Source organism: Mus caroli, chromosome 15 (assembly GCF_900094665.2).
Source record: "Mus caroli chromosome 15, CAROLI_EIJ_v1.1, whole genome shotgun sequence".
NCBI classification, from domain to species: domain Eukaryota; kingdom Metazoa; phylum Chordata; class Mammalia; order Rodentia; family Muridae; genus Mus; species Mus caroli.
The window spans coordinates 65,512,280-65,531,746 of record NC_034584.1 but is presented as its reverse complement, the minus strand read 5'-3'; the positions used below and the strand labels follow the sequence as shown (position 1 = coordinate 65,531,746).

The 19,467-nt window shown below is 43.8% G+C and overlaps 1 protein-coding gene across 2 annotated transcripts in view; it reads left to right on the top strand.

Moving 5' to 3' along the window:
* Col22a1 (collagen type XXII alpha 1 chain) overlaps nucleotides 1–19,467 on the top strand; it is a 237,024-nt gene that overhangs the window by 85,890 nt on the left and 131,667 nt on the right. For both annotated transcript variants that reach the window (XM_021183654.1, XM_029469967.1), the window contains exons 17-22: nucleotides 4,685–4,738; nucleotides 5,989–6,033; nucleotides 11,091–11,135; nucleotides 11,519–11,548; nucleotides 11,792–11,845; nucleotides 15,776–15,829. In XM_021183654.1, the coding sequence (XP_021039313.1) occupies nucleotides 4,685–4,738; nucleotides 5,989–6,033; nucleotides 11,091–11,135; nucleotides 11,519–11,548; nucleotides 11,792–11,845; nucleotides 15,776–15,829 (282 nt within the window). The remainder of the gene's footprint in view (nucleotides 1–4,684; nucleotides 4,739–5,988; nucleotides 6,034–11,090; nucleotides 11,136–11,518; nucleotides 11,549–11,791; nucleotides 11,846–15,775; nucleotides 15,830–19,467) is intronic.

The window sequence follows — 19,467 nt, the reverse complement described above, 5'->3', positions numbered from 1 at the left end:
ATATGCTCTCAAGAACCATTCTGATTTCTTATATGAGCAGGAAGGAAGTTTCCATGAGAGACAGGTCCTTCCATCTGGTGGGCCTCATTCCAGCATGCATTGGTTGTGAACCCAGCTCCCTCTGTCATTGGTAATTGACATCTCTAAGAATGTGTTCTCTGTAATTGGGAGATAGACCTTCCTCAGGTATCCCAGGAGACAACTGAAGTCCCTGTGGTGCAAGGAGGTCCCTGTAGTAAAGGGACAGAGATGTGGATTGTTCAGGCTACTGGGTATGGGAATGTTAGCAATCTGTAAGATATCTACCAAGGTGCAGAGGGGAGCAAGCCCACTAATGTCCTTGGCCAGACACTTGTGTGTGGCTGCAGAAACTGGGCTTCCGAGATGCTGCCGGTGTTCCACTCTTGCAGGATGGCTCCAGGTGAGGTAGGCCTGGTGAAATGAGTCATGTCCCAGCTTTGGAGTCAGATGATCTGGGCTGTGGTATATGTATCCGTGAACCTGAGATCTTAAATGAGGTTTTAACTTCCCAGATCTCAAGCTCTGCTGACTACACATATGATGGTTTATTAAGCTGAGTCAGCCAGGATGGGAGTGGCTAAGTCCATTCCCCTATGAATAAGATGATTGTCCCCTCTGCTGTCAGGTGTGGGGAATGGCAGCCAGTGGACTCCTTCAGGATCCATAGACTTTGCAGACTGGATTATGACTGGGAAGCTCACATCGTCTCTAGGAAGCCAGCTAACCAGCTTGCTCCATATGGTTTCTGAGGCTGGGTTTTCCTTCACTACACAGAGTGGCTCATTGTATATTTACGTCATGCTTAAGTGGGCTGCTTCTCATTTCAGCAGATTGAAATACAGATTCCCTACTGAATTAAGGATATGGGAAGCAGAGACCACACAGGCATGCTCCTATTTGTATTATACCATTGTATTTTTGTCTACAAAGTCTAGGCTCAAGAATAATGATGTTATATATATATATATATATATGTATATATATATATATACCTATTGAGACTCTCATACATTTTAAATAAGTTTGCAATTTAGTGCTGGACTGAACTAACACCTATCCTTTGCTGTATGTGGTCCTTGAGAGCAGGTTGGGTATACCAGTTAGTGTTTTTATAATGCAACTGCATTATTTCATTTCCATGTTTTATTTTCTCAACATAAGGAGAGAAGTGAGCCGAGAGATGGAGACAACTGTGCTCCCTCATTCCATGTAGTGCATCTGCATGTTGCTTAACTGACATTTAGTATATTCATTCTGCCAGCCAGTCAAGGTTCCGATCATGATATTAAAACCACTAATTTTCACAGAACCAGAGAAATTGCTTGCTTTCCATTTGTGGGTGGGGAAACAGAGTCACAGAGAGACTCAGTACTTGATGTGAGTATTTTGAGAGTGGGAAGCAGGGCCTGGGTCTGACTTGTGAAGCTCACTACATCCAGTTCACCCAGAAGCTGAGTTCCTTAGTCTTTCCCAGGGATACCCATTCTTGGTTACAGTGCTGAAACCAGTGCACAGCCAGGGATGGAGTAGAAAGCCTTTGGTGGTATGTGGCCTCGGACTACCTCACTGCCTTCTGCCTTAGCTCAGCTGGCATCCCAGCTGGCATTCCCTCAGCATCTCAACTTCAGACATGGTTCTGTGTTCTGGCTCTCTGGCTCTCCTCTGGCTCTTTGTCACTGTCTCTCTATCTCTGTCACACTCCTTTCTCTTTCTCTCCGTCTTCTCCTGTCTCCTCCTTCTTTTCTGCATGTTTCTCTCTTTCTCTACTTGTTATCGTCTCAGTCCCTTGCTATTCCTGTTTGTCTGATCAGTCTGTCTCTCATGTCTCTCCCCCACCTTCTCCTCCCTCCCTCCCTCCCTCCCTCCCTCCCTCCCTCCCATTCTTTCCTGTATGTAGCCTAGCTTTCTGTCTCAGTCTCTCTGCTCTGTGCTTGGGGCCTCTTTCTTCCCCCTTTGTCCATCTCTCTCCATTGTCCATCTGTCTCTTTGCCTGTATTTCTTTCACCCTATGTTTTGTCTCTTGGCTCTCATCTGTGTGTGTTCTGTATGTCTAGGTTTCTTTGGCTCAGTCCTCAGTCTTCCTCTTCCTCTTTGTCTCTGACCCTCTCCTAAGCTCTTTTGCTGTTGTCCCTTTCTCCATGCCCCAGTGTCTCTGTATCCCTTCCCACCCATTTCTTTCTTGTCCTTGACTTGCTTTCTTCCTCAGTGCCTGGCTTTCCTGTCAGTTACTCTCTGCTTTTCTCATCTGCATCTCTCAGCATTTCTGCTCATCTCTGGTGGATGCTCCTCTGTCTGCATTCCTACTTGCTGCCTACTTAGACTGCAGACTACTTAGATGACAAGGTCCATGTGTCCAGCAGGTCTGCTCCATCTTTGCTCTGTCCTGTTTGAGCTATATCTGGGAGAACTCTGGGTTCTGGACTTGGAGTACTCAAGTTGGTCTTCAGATATGAAGACACAACTAATGGAGGACTTGGGAGAGCCTTTTGCTTTGAGGCAGAACTTATAGATTGCTACCTGGTTATTGGACCCACCTTTGCTGTGAGCTCAAGGGAGGGCCCATGTGCCAGGTGACATTTACCAGGGAGAGCATTCTGCACTGGAATTCAGGAGTTTCTGCTTTCTTAGTATTTCTATCACGTGGTTCTATCCTTGTGACTTTGAATACAGGCATAATCCTAGCTATGGAGGAGGAATGAGGCCCATGGACACTAATAGTCTTATAATTCATCCAGCCCAGACATCAAAAGGGAAGCCATGAGCAAAACCTCTACCTAGGCCTTGGGGTAGTAGAAACAGGCAGAGGATTTAGGGTCAGGATGCCCAGAATTGCTTCCACTCCCACATACTCAGCTTGATCAAATAGCTTCTAAATTCTGAGTCTTGGCTTTCTCATTTGTCTGTGCTCAAGTCTGCCAGCATTACAAGGGATAGGAAGGGAATAAGGCATAATAACAGATTCGGAACCTTTGAGCAGAGAGGAACATGCAGACATCATTTTTCTCCATGGCCAGAGCTCCCTATGATAAAGGGGCTTTCTATAAGAATTACCACATAAAGCTTGAAAGCTGAACGATAGAAAACACCTGAGATGGTTTTATTTGCCTGGGTGCAGGTGAAAGGAAATTAAAAGTCATGAGGTAAGAGAGCTAGCTTCCTGGCACAACCCTACAGTTCAAGCCATTTGGGGAGGACTGTTTGGGGAAGAGGGCATTTGGGTAGCTGCAGGTGATTAACTGGGGTGTAGCACTTGGGAAGCTCTGTTGGGCAGTTCTGCTGTGTCTCCTATTACACAAGTGAGAAGCATCAGTGTTTGTCCCCAGGGAGAGGACCATCCCCCCAGTTAGCCTACAGTCCTCAGAGGGAATAGGAGTAGGCCAGTCTTCTCCTGGGGAAAGCCCTGCTTGCTCTGGAGTCACAGAGGTACCCGAGCTCCTCAGTGACTGACAGGAATCTTCTCTCAACATGTTCAAAGACAACTTCGGGAAGGAAAGAGGTGACCATGTTAGGGAAACAAAACAAAAGAGAAGACAAAACAAAGAAACAACAGCAATTCAGAAAATAAGGTCATAGGGAAACCAAAGAGTCCAGAGTAATTTTCCCTGTGTTTTTGTGACTCAGTATCACCTGGAGCTGTACCATAAAGTTCGAGGCCTGAAGGACAGAACAGAGAATTGGCCAGCTGTAGCTAGAATAATGAATGCGAATCAAAATAGGGGAGATGAGGCAGAGGATAATGAATGCACCCTGGAGCAGAATAGGATATCTAATTAGCTAGAGAGGTCAAGGAAGCGAGTTGAAGCTGAGCCCTAAGGGATTTGGGCAGCCAGCAGAAAGAAAAGCAGGTAGATATGGGAAAGAAGGAAACCATGCCAGCTGAGCAACCCCAAGAGGTGCCTAATATTAGCACTAATAGCCCTACTGGAGTGTCTACTCTGTTCTTTCATCTGAGCCCTCACATCCCTTCTGGGTGGTGACTCCAGGTGAGGATCCTAGACAGCAGGCTACTCATATGAAACACACAGACTTCCATGGACTCCAGCTAAAGGAAGCTAGCGTGCACCAGAGAGAAGGATGGCACATCTCACTGATTTATCGGTGTCTTAGGGGAGGGGTTAGTATTCCCACAAACTATAAGGAGGATGCTTGTCCAAGATACTACACGGAGTAAGAGATTCAAATCAGCTGCATATGAATGTAAGCAGATGGAATAGGGATTAGATACATGGCTGGATGCTAGCTCGCTATTGGCTAGAGGTCAGTTCTTAGGTCTATTCCTGGGCTGAGAGCCTGGTGGATGCTCCTACTTGCTGGGTGAGTGGATAAAGATATAGTATTTTTATATCATTTTGTCAACTTTGCCACAAACACCATGCCTCTCTTTCTTTTACTCACATAAAGATTCTTGTGATGAGAAGAGTATGCCATCCCTGGGTCACAGAGGGAAACATATACTTATAATTTGACCCCAGTGACATCTGTTCTAGAGCTGTCCTGTGACGTGCTCTGCTCTCCTCTATGTGGAGGCTCCTGATGGAGAGGGGGGTCTGAGCATGCTTTGTCAGTCATTCAGGGCCTAAGGCTGCCCTTCCTTTCTGTGACCACAGGGAGTCACTGTTCCCTGGCCACTGTTTGTTCATTCTTCATTTTCCTTCCTTGTCAGGGGGAGCGAGGCCTGGATGGATTCCCTGGGAAGCCTGGAGAGACTGGAGAGCAGGTAAGTGGGTGCTGGGGCTGATGAGTCACAGGAATCAGTGAACCTCCCTACAAACCCCAGCTTCTTTCCTGCTCAATGGAAGCAGCAGTAATGCAAGGCCAAGGACCTCAACTGTGTTGATTCTGTGAACTCCAGCACCACGGGGATTCCAACAATCCCACCGCTTTGCATCCATTGTACCTTGGGTAATATGATATGTGGTCATAGTGCAATCCCTTGGGGTGAATGTGCAGGGGTAGTGCCTGCCACACATCTCTGGGAGAAACAATTAGAAGCAGCCCTAGTGCTCAGCATGTAGAATGAGTTGAGCATAGCAGGCTATTTGACACAGATGATGGAGTTGGGGCTGTATACAGTAGGATGTATTGATATGGGCAAAGGAAATGGAACTATGAAATCCATGAAGAAATCCTGTCATGGACCCAAGGATTGTTCATGAGAAAGTGCATCTATGGCTTAGGCTCTGGAAGTCTAAACTGGAAACTGCAGACTGGTGGCTTCATTGGGCTTCCACTAAACAGTAGGAAGTGCAAGTGCTGGGCACAGATGGTCACATTGCTGTGGATTACAGTCAACTCTCCTTGCATTCCATCCCCTGGTGGGTGCCCACAGTTTCTCCAGCTCTCCTGCAAGTCCCTTTCATTTCCTGAGGAGTGTTACACAGGAGCATAAAGAGCAAGTCCTTTCCCTTATAACTGCCATGTATGCTTACTCTTTCTGTCAGAAGGAACCGTCATGTAAGGACACAAAGGACAGTATCTCCATGCCTTTGACATCTCATACGCTACTTCTTTGGTCATCAGTTTCCCCATGGTAATTTTCTAGTCCTGGCCTAAGTGTAGGCAGACTCTTCTTGGATTTGGAGACTACGTGGGACCAGCATTTTCAAAGGATTCCATCAGACTCTGCCCTCTGCCCTCTGCCCTTCTGACCTCTGGCCCAAGGCAAATCTGAGTTCTCCGTGATTCCGCCTATGTGAGGTCCTCTCTCTGACACTTCCATCTTTATGCAAAATGTGACCTTGTGTGCTTTCTCAATTGTATTGTCCAGTTGCAAAACCAGCATGATTCTAGAAATGGCAACGTGGCGATGCTGGATTCAGATTTCCAGAGGAAGAATTTCTTAGTAAGAAAGGAAACATGGGCTCCTGAGGAGAACCCAGCTGTTCGAGCTCCACTTCCTGAAGGCCCCATCCCCACTTCTGCATCCCTAGGACCTGCCATCATTCACCTTTGCTTTCTTTCTTCCAGGGAAGACCTGGGCCTCCTGGTGTGGCAGGACTGCAGGGAGAGAAGGTAGGCAGGCAGACCCTGGGGGAGGGGCACACTGAGCTCTGGGAAGAGGGTGCACACAGAAGCTCACTGGGCATCAGGAACTCCCAAATCATGTTTGCATGTGAATTGTTTTCCAACCTCAATAATAAATGCTCATTAAAAACAAACCCCAGCCAGGCGGTGGTGGCGCACGCCTTTAATCCCAGCACTTGGGAGGCAGAGGCAGGCGGATTTCTGAGTTCGAGGCCAGCCTGGTCTACAAAGTGAGTTCCAGGACATCCAGGGCTATACAGAGAAACCCTGTCTCGAAAAACCAAAAAAAAAAAAAAAAAAACCAAACCCCAAATGGAAAAACCACATGATATCCAGATATACTAAAATCTTTGGCTATTTAAAATGCTGTTTGGACTCAGGAATGTTATGAATAAGTAAAAACAATAAACGTAAAAACATCCCTGTACTTCTTTGTACTCTTTCCTTCATTTGTTTCTCTCTTCCTAACAGTCTTACAAATGTTTTGTGACATTTCTGAAATCTCTAGTCACCACATCCCTTCACATTGGTGTGCCTTCAGCAGGGCTTAGTTTAATAAATGTGGTGCAGCTTAGAATTTTGCACCTTAACCAAAAAGGCTGCAAGTAAGGCTCTTTCCAGGATGTGAAGTGGCAATGAAGATGAACGCCAAGCATTCTAGTCAGAGTGCAGAAGGGAGTGGGTGTGGGTTTGGTTTCACAGCAGGAAGGATGATGAGGACCATTGAGGATCTTCTTACCAGAGCCTAGAAGAATTTTGAAGAAACGAGACATTGGCCCATACAGAGGTGGATAGGGAAGCTGGGGGTGGTTGGATCAGAGCAACCCTTGCATCTCCGCTTCTCAGATTGACTCTAGCAGGAGGCAGATGATAGTCACCTCGACACAGACAGGTTTCCTGGGGACAGTTAAAGTAAAAGAAGGCATTTCCTTGAATCCTTTGCAGATGCACTTGTGGTGTGCTGTGAGTCAATCAGTAGAAATTAGGGGCAAAAGCCTCCACAGAGGGACAGCACTGGAGAATGTTATGTTTCCCTCTTGCTCACCTTGACTTCATTTCTCGCTGAGTTAGCTTTTCTCCCCTGATGGCTTATTTTACAATTGAGATTTGCATTGTGGTATTATTCCAGTATTAGGATTTTAATATGCTCCTTCAGGGATATAAAATCCTAAAATACGTTACTTGTTCAGTAAGATCAAAGAATGATGATTGTTGTGCAACCCCCCCCTCTTTGTTTGTGTGTGTGTTGCTTGTATTCTGAGTCTTTCTATTACATTTGAAGACTTAGTTTGTCCTCTCATATTTGGGGAAATGGTGAGTTATTACTTCTCATGACAAATACAAAGGTGAACAGTCTGTGTCACAGGTCATCACATTACTTGGGCATTCCTAGAGATAATTACAAATCAGCCAGGCTCACATGGTCTGGAGCCTCTCATCTCATTATGAGAGAGCAAATCTAAGATTTTATAGACTTTTGCTGTTTCACAGGCATTGAAAAAGCCATTGGAACCATTGGGGCATTCTTTTTACAGATAAAAGACAGGGACCAAAAAATATTATCATGCCTAAGACCCCAAGATGGATTTTATTAAATCCACATGACCATATAAGATTCACAGTAATATAGGTCAGAGCATCTTAGCTTGTGTTGAAAACTGAACTAGATCATCTCTAGTGTCTGTCAGCCATTGCTATATAACAAATTCCTTCAAATCTCTGTAGTTTATCAGAAAGCCTTCAAGATGGTATTTCAGAGCAACAATCTAGGGACACATGTTGTCCCAGCTCAGGAGCTCTCCTGAAGTGGGCTGTGGTTATTTCAAGAGTGCCCTAGGACTGTAAAATCTAATCCCCTGTTTCTTATGGGGTCAGTCATTTGTGGGCCCAGTTCCTTGGTGCTTTGGGGCTATGTGGTTTTTCACAGTGGAAGTTGCTTCCCAGAGCCCATGGCTTGAGTAAAGAGAAATGACAAACCACCCAGTAGAAGCCACAACCCTTCTTAGAATCTCAATGTGGAAATCACAGTGGTTTCCTTCTGTACTTACAATTGGGCACTTAGAGTCCACTGTAATGTGAAGATTTCTGCATTGTGTACCAATACTAGAATATGGGGGTTATCCTAGGGGTTAGTTTTCTCAACAGCTAAATCAATCAGTAAAAAAAACTTCATATAATTGAAAATATGACTCTAGAAAAGATTTGAATATATTCACTATTAAATTTTTTGAGCAATTTATATTTCTATGCTTCACTTTCTTCATCTCTAAGATAGAAGAAAATGTTAACTCAGAGAAAGACTTCATCTATATTAGATCCCCAGAGAGTGACATGGCCAATAACTATTGGCTATATTTACATAATTGTTATGGATGAATACTAGAATATTACTTTCTCAATGAAAATTGAATATACCAAGAGATTTTTATCTCATTATGACCTGCAAGTGATTAAACATGTATTGATTTATTTTACGACTGTTATTTGCAATTACTTTTGTTTAGTCATGTTAATGACAAGCTATGACATCTCATAATGAGCCACTGAGATTCATTATGCAGCTGTCTATAATGTTGCCTGTCCCTATGTGTGAGTCACAGTCACACAAAATTACACAATAGGTATGCGGTATACTATAGTTTTATGTCAACTTGATACAAGTTAGAGATATTCAGGAAGAGGGAAGTGCTATTGAGAAACGCCTCTATCTGATTGGCCTGTGGATATGCCTCTGGGGCATTTCATGATTGGCATGAGAGGAACCAGCTCACTGTGGGTGGTACCCACCTCTGAGTGGTGGTCCTGGGTGTCATAAGCAGGCTGTGTGAGCCATAAGAAATGAGCCAGTAAGCATCACTCCACTGTGACCTTTTCATCAGATCCTGCCTTGATTTCCTTTTGATAATGGACTGTGATATGAAGAGTAAGTGCGATAAATCATTGCCTTCTTAAGTTGTTATTTGTCATAGTGTTTCATCTCAGCCATGGAAAGCTTTGGCCAATTGTATGTTATCAAAATATTAATAAAACTTGTGGAGGTATAGAGTGAATAGAACCAGCCCAGGGAAGTTAAATATTCATAGAGAAATGCATATAACAATTTTTAAGCTAGAGCCTGAGTACATATAATATGTATGTACTTGTTATGAAGATGCCTGGCCAGATTATAGAATGCTTTAAATGCATGATGTGGACATGCAGAGGCTGTGTGTGTGTGTGTGTGTGTGTGTGTGTGTGTGTGTGTGTGTGTGCATGTGTCCCTTGTGTGGTAACTCAGAGAAAGTAAAGGTTCCTGTCAGGCAGAACTCAATTATTATGGTGAGAGACAAAAATGAATGCACAGCAAGGGAAGCTGTCACTCAAGTACTTTCAGAAATTTTTATTGAATATTTTCTTTATTTACATTTCAAATGTTATCCCCTTTCCTGGTTTTCCCTCCGAAAAAAACCCTATCCCCTTTCTTCTCCCCACTGTTCATCAACCCACCCACTCCTGCTTCCCAGCCCTGGCCTGTTCCTACACTAGGGCATACAGGCTTCAGAGAATCAAGGGCCTTTCCTCCCATTGATGCTCAACTAGGCCATCCTCTGCTACATATGCAGCTAGAGCCATGAGTCCCACCATGTGTTCTCTTGTTGTTGCTCCTATGGGGCTGCAAGCTCCTTTAGCTTCTTGGGTCCTTTCTTTAGCTCCTTCATTGGAGACACTGTGCTCAGTCCAATGGATGGCTGCGAGCATCCACTTCTGTATTTGTCATGCACTGGCAGAGCCTCTCAGGAGACAGCTATATTAGACTCCTGACAGCAAGCCCTTGTTGGCATCCACAATAGTGTCTGGGTTTAGCGATTCAGATTTTTTTAAATGTGAATTTAAAACTTGCTTCTAAAGTGGCAGGTTTCCTGTTGTATTTTATGCAAGCCTTTTGACATAGAAAAAACATAACTGGGAAGGCAGGCAAGATGCTCAGTGGATAAAGCACTGTAACTCTGTTTAAAGAAAGAAAGAAACTGGTGTGGTGCCCTGCCTATAACGCTGGCATCTGATAGGTGGAAAAGTCAGAGACAGGAGAATCCCCAGGACAGACTGATGACATAGCATAACCAAACTGGTAAGCTCTGTGTTCAGCTAAAGATCCTGCCTCAGTAAATCCTGATGGAGGAAGACCACCCCCTGCCATGTTAACCTCTGGCACTCACATGCATACAAACACATGTGCCCTGCACACACATGTCAACAAGCACGCCCGTGAAAAATACATCAAAGAGCAACTGGGGTAGCTAGAACTGTACTTGGTGATGGTTATTTTTTTCAGGCAGAGATAGGATATGGTGGGGTTGGACAGAGAAGAACCTGAGTTGGTTTTGGACTCAAAGGGAGGTCTGGAGGGAGAGCAGATAGGGCATGTGCCTCATCAGTTTACCATACACTCAAACGTGGTAGACAGTGGCAAGCATGCCCAATGTCACTAGTTATTCCTACTTAGCTTTGAAAGTTAGCAGGCTTTCATCTTTGTTCATTCAGTGCCTCATTCATTCATTGGCTCACTTACTCAGTAATGCTTTGGGCTTCTTGAGTAGGGCTGTAGGTAAGTGGAAAGTGTTCCTGCTAGGGGTGTTATCTAAATGCACTGTCCTTGTCTTAGCTGTTGGGCACTGGAGTCATGGAGTCCAGGGTTTTATATTGCCAAAGTGGACAGATACATTTCATGTAGAATTATGGTCCTATCTGGTGCCTAAGCAGTGTGTAGCTAGGACAAATCTCACAGAACAGCCAGCTAGAGATGGACATTGGTAAGAGAAAAACAAAAACAAAAACAAAAAAAAACCCCTCATGCCTTCCAGTAGCCTGTGGGCTGGATGGTGGGATAAGATTTAGGTGCTCTTCAAGAATACTGCAAAGTAGGGGGATGTCTAAGCATATTGCTTGATATGTGTGATGATGCACGGAGAGGATCTTCTTGTGCTCAGGATAAGCAAGAGCCAGGAAAAAGGCAAAAGAGGAATGTGGCAACAATAACTGTTGATGTGCTTCCTGTCTCTCTGCAGGGAGATGTGGGGCCTGCAGGACCCCCTGGTGTGCCAGGCTCTGTGGTGAGTCACTCTTGGTGGGATCCATGCACTCATAAGGTCACGGAAATGGGTCATTGGACGTGTAGTGACCTCTAAGCATAGAGAAGAGCTCATCTGATGACAGGATCTGTAGGCAATTAGTGGTTGCTGAGGGAGGAATCAGGGGGTACTACATATATGCGTGAAAAGGCCACCCCAAACCCCACTATTATCTGTTCTTAATGTATGTTGTTAAAACCTTTAACAAAAAGAGCATTCAACACCAAACACTGGATCATATTTGAAAAAGAGTCAGAAACACAACATTGTGGCATGTGGGAGTGGGTACCTGAAATGGGACTGAGGGTGGCTCATTACTGTTGAGGAAATTGATGATAGTTTTGCTAATCCTGTTTGTCTCTCAGGTGCAGAGGGAAGGCCTGAAGGGAGAGCAGGTATGCAGAATGGATCTTCCCATCTTGGGGATTCAAGCTGTAGCAGAAGAAAGGCCACAGCTATGGGGTTGGGCTCAGGGATATGTCCAGTTAATTTCCACCTGAGAATCAAATGCCTGCATGCCTTTGGTCCCTTCTGGGAGTTTGGGAAGTATCTTCTTGTCAGTGAAGGGCCATGGCAGTGGTGTCCCTGATTATGTAGAGAGGAATATAGTGACTAATGTCTGTTTGCTTGTCTTTCAGGGAGCTCCCGGACCAAGAGGTCACCAAGGCCTACCTGGGCCTCCAGGAGCACCTGTAAGTCACTACTCCCTAATAGCAGCTGTGCCTAATATCTATAGGTCCAGAAATGTATAGTCTATCTGTTGCTGAATACAGAATTATTTCAGAAGCTATGCTATCACTTGGGTAGGTGCTGTGGTTATCACCGTTCTTCATGGGACAATGAACTATATATAGGCAGGTGGCATTGCTGCTGGCACAGAATCAAGTACAGATATCATGCAGCCTGCATTCAGAGCCCCTTGTCACAAACAGGCCATTATCAGGAACTCTTGGTGTGTCAGTTTCTGTTCAGATCGGGCACTTAAATGTCAATCGAACCACTTCATGCATATATACTTTCCCCACCCCTCCAATTAGATTTGACTGTGTGGAGACTCTGAGCATACAGCCATTAATTTCTGCCTCTGTTAAGAATCTAATGATGTGAAAAATAACCATTTGCTAGGAGGAGATGATGGGTTCCTGTGATCATTTATGGTGAATGTTCAGATTCTAAGGATAATGAATAGAAATGCAGTGAACTCCACAGGGGTCATTTGAAATAGTGAATTCTCTCAGGGTTGGGGCTTAAAGTTACATTTCTAGTCAACATGATTCTAATTCTTTTACATCACTGTATTTTATTGAGGGAAATGAAGCAACTGCATCTCTGAATTGATTCACGCTAAGATTTAGGCCCTGTTCACTGTGATGGGTAGAAAATAAAAGAAACCTAGATGGTGTTTGATTGCAGTGTAATTAGAAAGGCTTAACATCAAAACTTTTGGGACGATTGCTATCTCCTGTAATCTTTGAGAGAATTAGGTTCTGTGTATATGGAAACATAAACTCTAGTTCCGCAATTGGAAAATATTGAATTTCTATTCTTATCTGCCACGGTGAAGGAATTGGTATGGTGGTGGTTGGCTGGGTTGAAAAGCTACTAAAAGGCAAAACAAAAAAATCGAACTGGGTGTCTGTGTAGCGTAGGTGCTCTTCATCATGCAGTGTAAAATGGGGAGAGCCTTGAAACTTTTTTAAATTCCTTTCCTGGAGTAAGGACTGCTGTTTGGGAGAACTGTCCTAGGTACTGAAGATGGTCTCCTGTGCTGTACACTCATGTCATTGTAAAGTAGGACTTTGTACAGTACAAGGTGTTGCTAAGGAAATTACTTTGATCAGAGTTCAGGAAGCACTCAGATAAAGGCTTTGTTAAAAGGGAACACCATTCTAGAACTAAATTTCTTTAAAATTTTTTTGTTCTTATACAATGTATTTTAAAAGTTACATTTATCTCTGTATATATGTGTATGCTTGTATATTTTACCTTCTTCCTTCATTTTTATTACCTTTTTTTCATCTGTATATTTTGATCATTTTCTTTTCTCTCCAGCAACTCTTCCCAGATCCTTCCTGCTCAACTAATTTTATTCTCCCTCTTCTTCTTAATAGCAAACAAACAAACAAACAAACAAACAAATAAGACAAGCAAACTACAAATGTTTTTAAAAATCAATGGCAAAAAACCCAAATGAAACAAAAACCACACAAACAAACAAACAAACAAACTGCATAAACAAATACCACACCCCCTCCAGCAGATAAGAATAGAAATTCAATATTTTCCAATTGCGGAACTAGAGTTTATGTTTCCATATACACACACACTCACACTCAAATCCATGAAATCTCTTTGTGTTTGAGGAGCACTCCTGGGCATGGGGCCTACACTGGATTATGGTTGATATACCTAGTCACACTGCATTGGAGAAATCTGATTTTGCATTTCCCAGAAGGTTTCAATTGCATATAGGCTCTCAGTTGGAGGTGTAGCCTGTGTCCACCTCCTTTCTTAGTGCTGGGATTTTATCTGGTTTTAGCCTGTGCAGGTGTTCTCTGTGCTGCCACAGTCTCTCTGAGTTCATGTATGCATCAGTTCTGTTGTGTCTAGAAGGCACTGTTTCCTTTGAGTCTTCTACCATCTCTGACTTTTATTATCTCCCTGCCTCCTCTTCCACAAAGATCTTTAAGTCTTGGAAGAAGGGATTTGATGAAGATAATCCCTTTTAGGACTGAGTGCTCACAAAGTCTGTATTCTCCAGTTGTGGGTCTCTGTGTTAATTCCCAGCTACTGCAAGAAGCTTCTCTGATGAAGATTGAAAAGTGCTCTGATCAACTGGTGTAGAAATATGCTACTAGGAGTCATTTTATTGCTATGCTTGGAGTAAACTTCTTAAGGCCAGGACCAATATTTTTTCCTTTATTGAAATCCACAAGGTTTATCCATGATGAGAACTTAATGAGTACATGTGGAGAGATGTCCCTGCTAATGGACACTCAGGTGAATATTCTAGTGGGACATGCCTGGAGTGGAAAAAGAGCAGGCTGACCATGGAAGGCACTTATGATTAGAAGCCAAAGTCCTTGATCACACAACCTATGGTATCTTTCCAAAACGTAGATTTGTACCTCTGCTAACAGTACCTGGTGACTCTAGTACTCAATGGATTCATCTCTAATTTGAAAGTTGTCTTTGTCATCATTCATTACAAGCATAGCAAGCTTAGAAAGAAAAATTACAAAATATATGGTTCGAGTATTAAAGGCATACCAGGAAATGAAATGGAGCAAAATCCTGTGTTCTAGGAGATAACAGATTAAGGGAGTTTGACCTTGGGGCAAGATTCTACCCAGCTAAATTTAGATCCATGCCTGGACAAGGGCAAAAAGTAGCCACATTCTCCCAGGAGACACTGGCTTTAATGACTTTTCAGTGGAGAATAGAAAAATTTTGAGTTTGTGAACCTCAGCAACCCCAGGGAGAGGAAAATATATTCTGGGAACAGCACATGATACTCTGCATCTGAATGCTGGCGACATCCCTGCCTTCCCTAGGATGAAACAGATTCTGGTAATCTTACCAATGCATGGCACAAACCACTTCCTTATGAGGAAGGAGAATTTGTGCATTGCCGTTCATCCTATGCCACAGATGGATTCACTTTACTGCTTACACGGTGATAGAGAAAGAAAAGAGCATGGCTCTAAATAGGAGACTGGCCACCTAAGAGTCATGCAACCATTAACCATAGGGACCACGCCTGTGTGATGCTTATTATTTAAGATAAGGAAAGAAGTTCAAGGAAGACTTTACTGGAAAAACAGCAGGATGTGGCGACAGAGCCAGAGCTTGAGTTTAGGGTCTCACATGTTCTGAACAATTATGATGGAGTGTTCAGGCCTGAGGGTTCACTCTTCATGTGGTCTTTTCAATTGCTTAGCAGATGAATACACCATCTCCACTATATAGAAGACACGGTCAGACTTTGGCAATGTCTACTGACTCCCACCCCAATGGTCACACAAAATTTACAGCCCTCAACATTCTTTCTCTAATCGACATGCACCTTTCATAGATAATTATATTTGCACCAACTTTATTTTTTTTAAGAGCAACAAATGCTCTTAACAATGGTGCCATCTTTCCAGGCTCTGTTTGTACTAACTTTGATACTTTGGTTTTTGTTTCCCAAGAGTCAGAAAACCCAAGCTAATTCCTTCCAAGGCAGCAATAATGGAAAGAGTGGAGATATTTAAGAGTTATACACTGCTTTAGGTGACTCTTCTCTGTGTGCTTTATGCAAACTACTACATTAGTCATGCCATTCCTCCTGTGCTCTTCTTCAAAGTGTGTGACGCTGCACATGTCTTCCTGGTTAAACATGTTTTAAAAGCCCATAGCAGTCAGTCTGTATATTTTAGGGTTTTAAAAGCCCATAGCAGTCAGTCTGTATATTTTAGGGTAGATGGCAGATCATGGATTGCTTCTTCTCTTCTGACCCCATCATTTCCCATTTGGAGGCAGTGACGTGTTCCCATCCAATGACAGTGAGAGGGAAAAGCACATGCAATGCCATGGAAGTCCACACATAACATTCTCTCCTTTTTCCTTTTTTTCCAAAGGGTTTGATTGGCCCAGAAGGCAGAGATGGACCCCCAGGGCCTCAAGGTCTCCGAGTAAGTAACCCATGCTCTCTTTCTGATGCCCCTACTCACCCACGCTGGCCTCAATTGCATGGCCACCATTGCATGTCATCCAACAGAGGACTCAAATCTCTTCATCCAGTTTCTTCAGCCTTAGGAACTTGCAGTGAAAATTGAAAACTGAAAGACTGGGCTTGGCTCATTCATCTGGTTGAGTATCTACCTTGTTGATCTGGGCCTTGGAAACATGGAGAAGAATCTGAATGGCTGTGTCTAGTACATAGAGGCACACACTTCTCAGAAATCAGAATTCTAAAAGAAAGAAGCCAACAAGCCAAAGAGGATATATAATTCAGGGATCAGCAGTTGACCCAGGCAAGCAGGAGCCAGAGCTTCCCACAGGAGATGATGAGGGAATTTAATTTGGAGACAAGTATTGGAGAAAATAGAGACAAAGGTTGCAATCTGCCAACATGTTCCAACTTTAATTTGAAGATCTATATCATTATTGAACATTTTGTCTTACAGTAGTCAATTTGATGCAGTTAGGTTTATTTTAATTTAGAAGCTGTCCTATGTAAAAGTTTGCGCACCTGGAATAATGTAAGAGGCTCTGGTAGGAGGGCTCAAGAAGCATATGCAAGCCAGATACTCTGTTGGATGCTTCATGGCAAACTTGGCCAGGACTTAGGTTCAGCTTTGTGTCCTCAGTCTGTAGAAGAATGCACGTGCATTTTGCTGAACTCGAACTCTGAAGCGTGTGCTGTCTCTTCTAGTTCCCACAAGGAGCTCTCCACAGGTTAAGTACATCCAATAGTGAGTCAGGCAGCTCCTGGCACAGTAAGCTTCTCTACTCTTCAGGTTTGCATCGAGAGGTAATGGAGTTAGTGACCCATGGGAGGCAGAGGTCCTGGCATCTGATGGAGCATTGTTCCTCCTACTTTAATGCCCTGTTTAGCTTGAAGATTATGTAGCTCCTTTGGGGGATGGTTTTATATGCCTGCCATGGATCGAATGAGAGAGCTGGGTCCACAACACTTCGCAGCTTCTACCCTGAAATTGTGTGTGACCCCTTTCATTCAACAGACCCTACCTGTCCTCGTCTACTGGTGAGATCTCAAACATTGTAAAGTCTAGGGGAGATGTTGAAAGACATGTCCAAGGCACTATACTATGGGTGGGAAACAAATAGAGTCACATTCAGGATACTCAGCCATAGCCTGATTCAATTTCCCCAGTCAGCCAGATGAAGTGGTCGCCATATTGCTTTCTCCCCTGTAGTAGAAGGAGTCTAGGCTGTGAAACAAGTATATGGGTTGGTATTGCATAGATATTCTGCTATCTGTCTCATAATTTTCCCAAAAGATGTATGCTCTCCAGTCTGATGCTCAAAGTCCCCTAATGCTAGGTTATATCAGGTCTCTTGGGAAGTGGATAAAGATGATGAGATATTCTGAAGAGAAGGGAAGCCCAGCTTAGAGAAGGCTGCCATGCTTCCAGGGAGTGATGTGGGAGCAGACACTGTCTGTGGCAGCCCTGTAGTTAATGGGATGCTAAAGATGGCTGCACAACATAGGAAGTGTTCATAGACGGGAGCTACTATGACTTATGTGTACTGATTGATCTCTAGTTTGGGCATGAATCAGTTAAAACTCCAAAGTCATGGCCTTGGAGACTTTGCCCCTTCCATTGCCCTTTCCACATTTTTTTCTTGTTCTTTTGGTCTTTTCCTTTTGTCCTACCCTAGCCTTATATCTCCCTCCCTTTCCTTCTACTATAAGTTCAACAAAAGTTTCTTCATCATCGACTCGCCATGGTGGTGGTCTACTGAGGGTACCTACTGCTGATATTCTGGCAGGCAGAGGGATGCAGACACAGCTGTTAGTGCTTAAGCAGTTGGTGTGGAAAGGTCCCAAAGAGAATGCTGGGCTTGAGCAGGCTCTCAGGCAATGGGGTAGCTGGCCAGGCTGACAGCTGTAGAAAGGACATGAGCAGCCTTAGCTGGGGCCCTGGGACAGGGGCTTCTTGGCATATCTAGGGAAGGCATTCTTAGAGCCATCAAGAGTCTAGCAGGGGGAATGAAGCTAAGAGAACCTGAGAACAATTAGTGTTCAGCCCTGGAGGTCTTTGAAGGACTGTAGTTTTCATTTAGTATGAAGTGTGGAGCAATATGGGCTGCCTTCACCGTGTTCTATTATGGGAAAATATGCAAAAGTTGAAAGAATAGCTAAGTGAACCTCTATATTTCCATATCCACTTCAACATTTATGAAGTCATTGAAACGTCTGTTTTATTTATATCAACACTCTGTCCACCACTGGGCTTGAGTTTGGAAGCAATTCTTAGTCCCACAATTTGCATATGAATATTTTAGCACACTGTCTCCAAAAGATAAAGGATTTTTTTAATGAGAAACTGAACCGTAATACCATGATCCAACCCAAATCTGCTTGAAATTTCATCAAATATTTACCCCCCAGTGCTCAGCATGTTCTGACTTCTTTGTGCCTGACTGCCTTTGCTCATTGTGATGTTTGATACCACAGTGAGGAGCCAGACTTGTGCTCTGAAACCATTCATTTGGGTTTGGAAACAATTATAGAGGGAGGAGGGAGACCATCAGTCAGGAGCCCCCTGACGACCAAATGATAAGATGGGAGCTCAGTTCAGAGTTGGACACACATGGAGGCTGCAGAAGTTGTTGAGGTCCCAACATAGCTCAGTTCATAGGCTGGGCATGGAGAAGACTGGGTAAAAGGCAGAAGGTGGTTCCTGAAGGGCCATGGTCTAGCACAGGGAAGCAATAAGTAAGACATTGCTACAGGGTGCACTGGGATAACTGAGGGTGTGTCTCTTGCTCTGCTGCCTCTAATGACTTACAAGTGGTGACTTGGGGTATTCAGGGACTTCTGCCCCTCTTCTAGTCTGGAATTGCTCACCATTTCTGGCTGTGTTCCATCCCGTGAGCGTTGTTTGAGTTTAATGCCTGCAACAAAAAATGGAAAAGAGAAACAGCTAATTGAGATGTTGTGGGCTTGGAAGCAGCTTCCTGTGACATTAGTCCCTGGCTGGTCAGGACTGCCTGAGATAGGATGACTTACTCAAAAGTCATATTGCTGCTTCTCTTGCTTGCCACCTGTCATTTCTTCCCCATCGATTTCCATCAAAGAAGCATCAAGAAACACTCCTAAACATCAGGATGCACACTCGGACTTCATGAAGGAATGGAACAGATTTTAAAAAAACAGACTGTGAAAGAAGATAGCCTAAAACAACAGATAGGAGAAGGAATATGGGCCCACTTTTGTGTGTGTGTGTGTGTGTTTTAATTTTTAATATTTTTTATTACATATTTTCCTCAATTACATTTCCAATGCTATCCCAACATTCCCCCATACCGCCCCTCACTTCCCTACCCACCCATTCCCATTCTTTTGGCCCTGGCATTCCCCTATCTTGGGGCCTATAAAGTTTGCAAGTCCAATGGGCCTCTATTTCCAGTGATGGCCCACTAGGCCATCTTTCGATACATATTCAGCTAGAGACAAGAGCTCCGGGGTGCTGGTTAGTTCATCATGTTGTTCCACCTATAGGGTTGCAGATCCCTTTAGCTCCTTGGGTACTTTCTCTAGCTTCTCCATTGGGAGCCCTGTGATCCATCCAATAGCTGA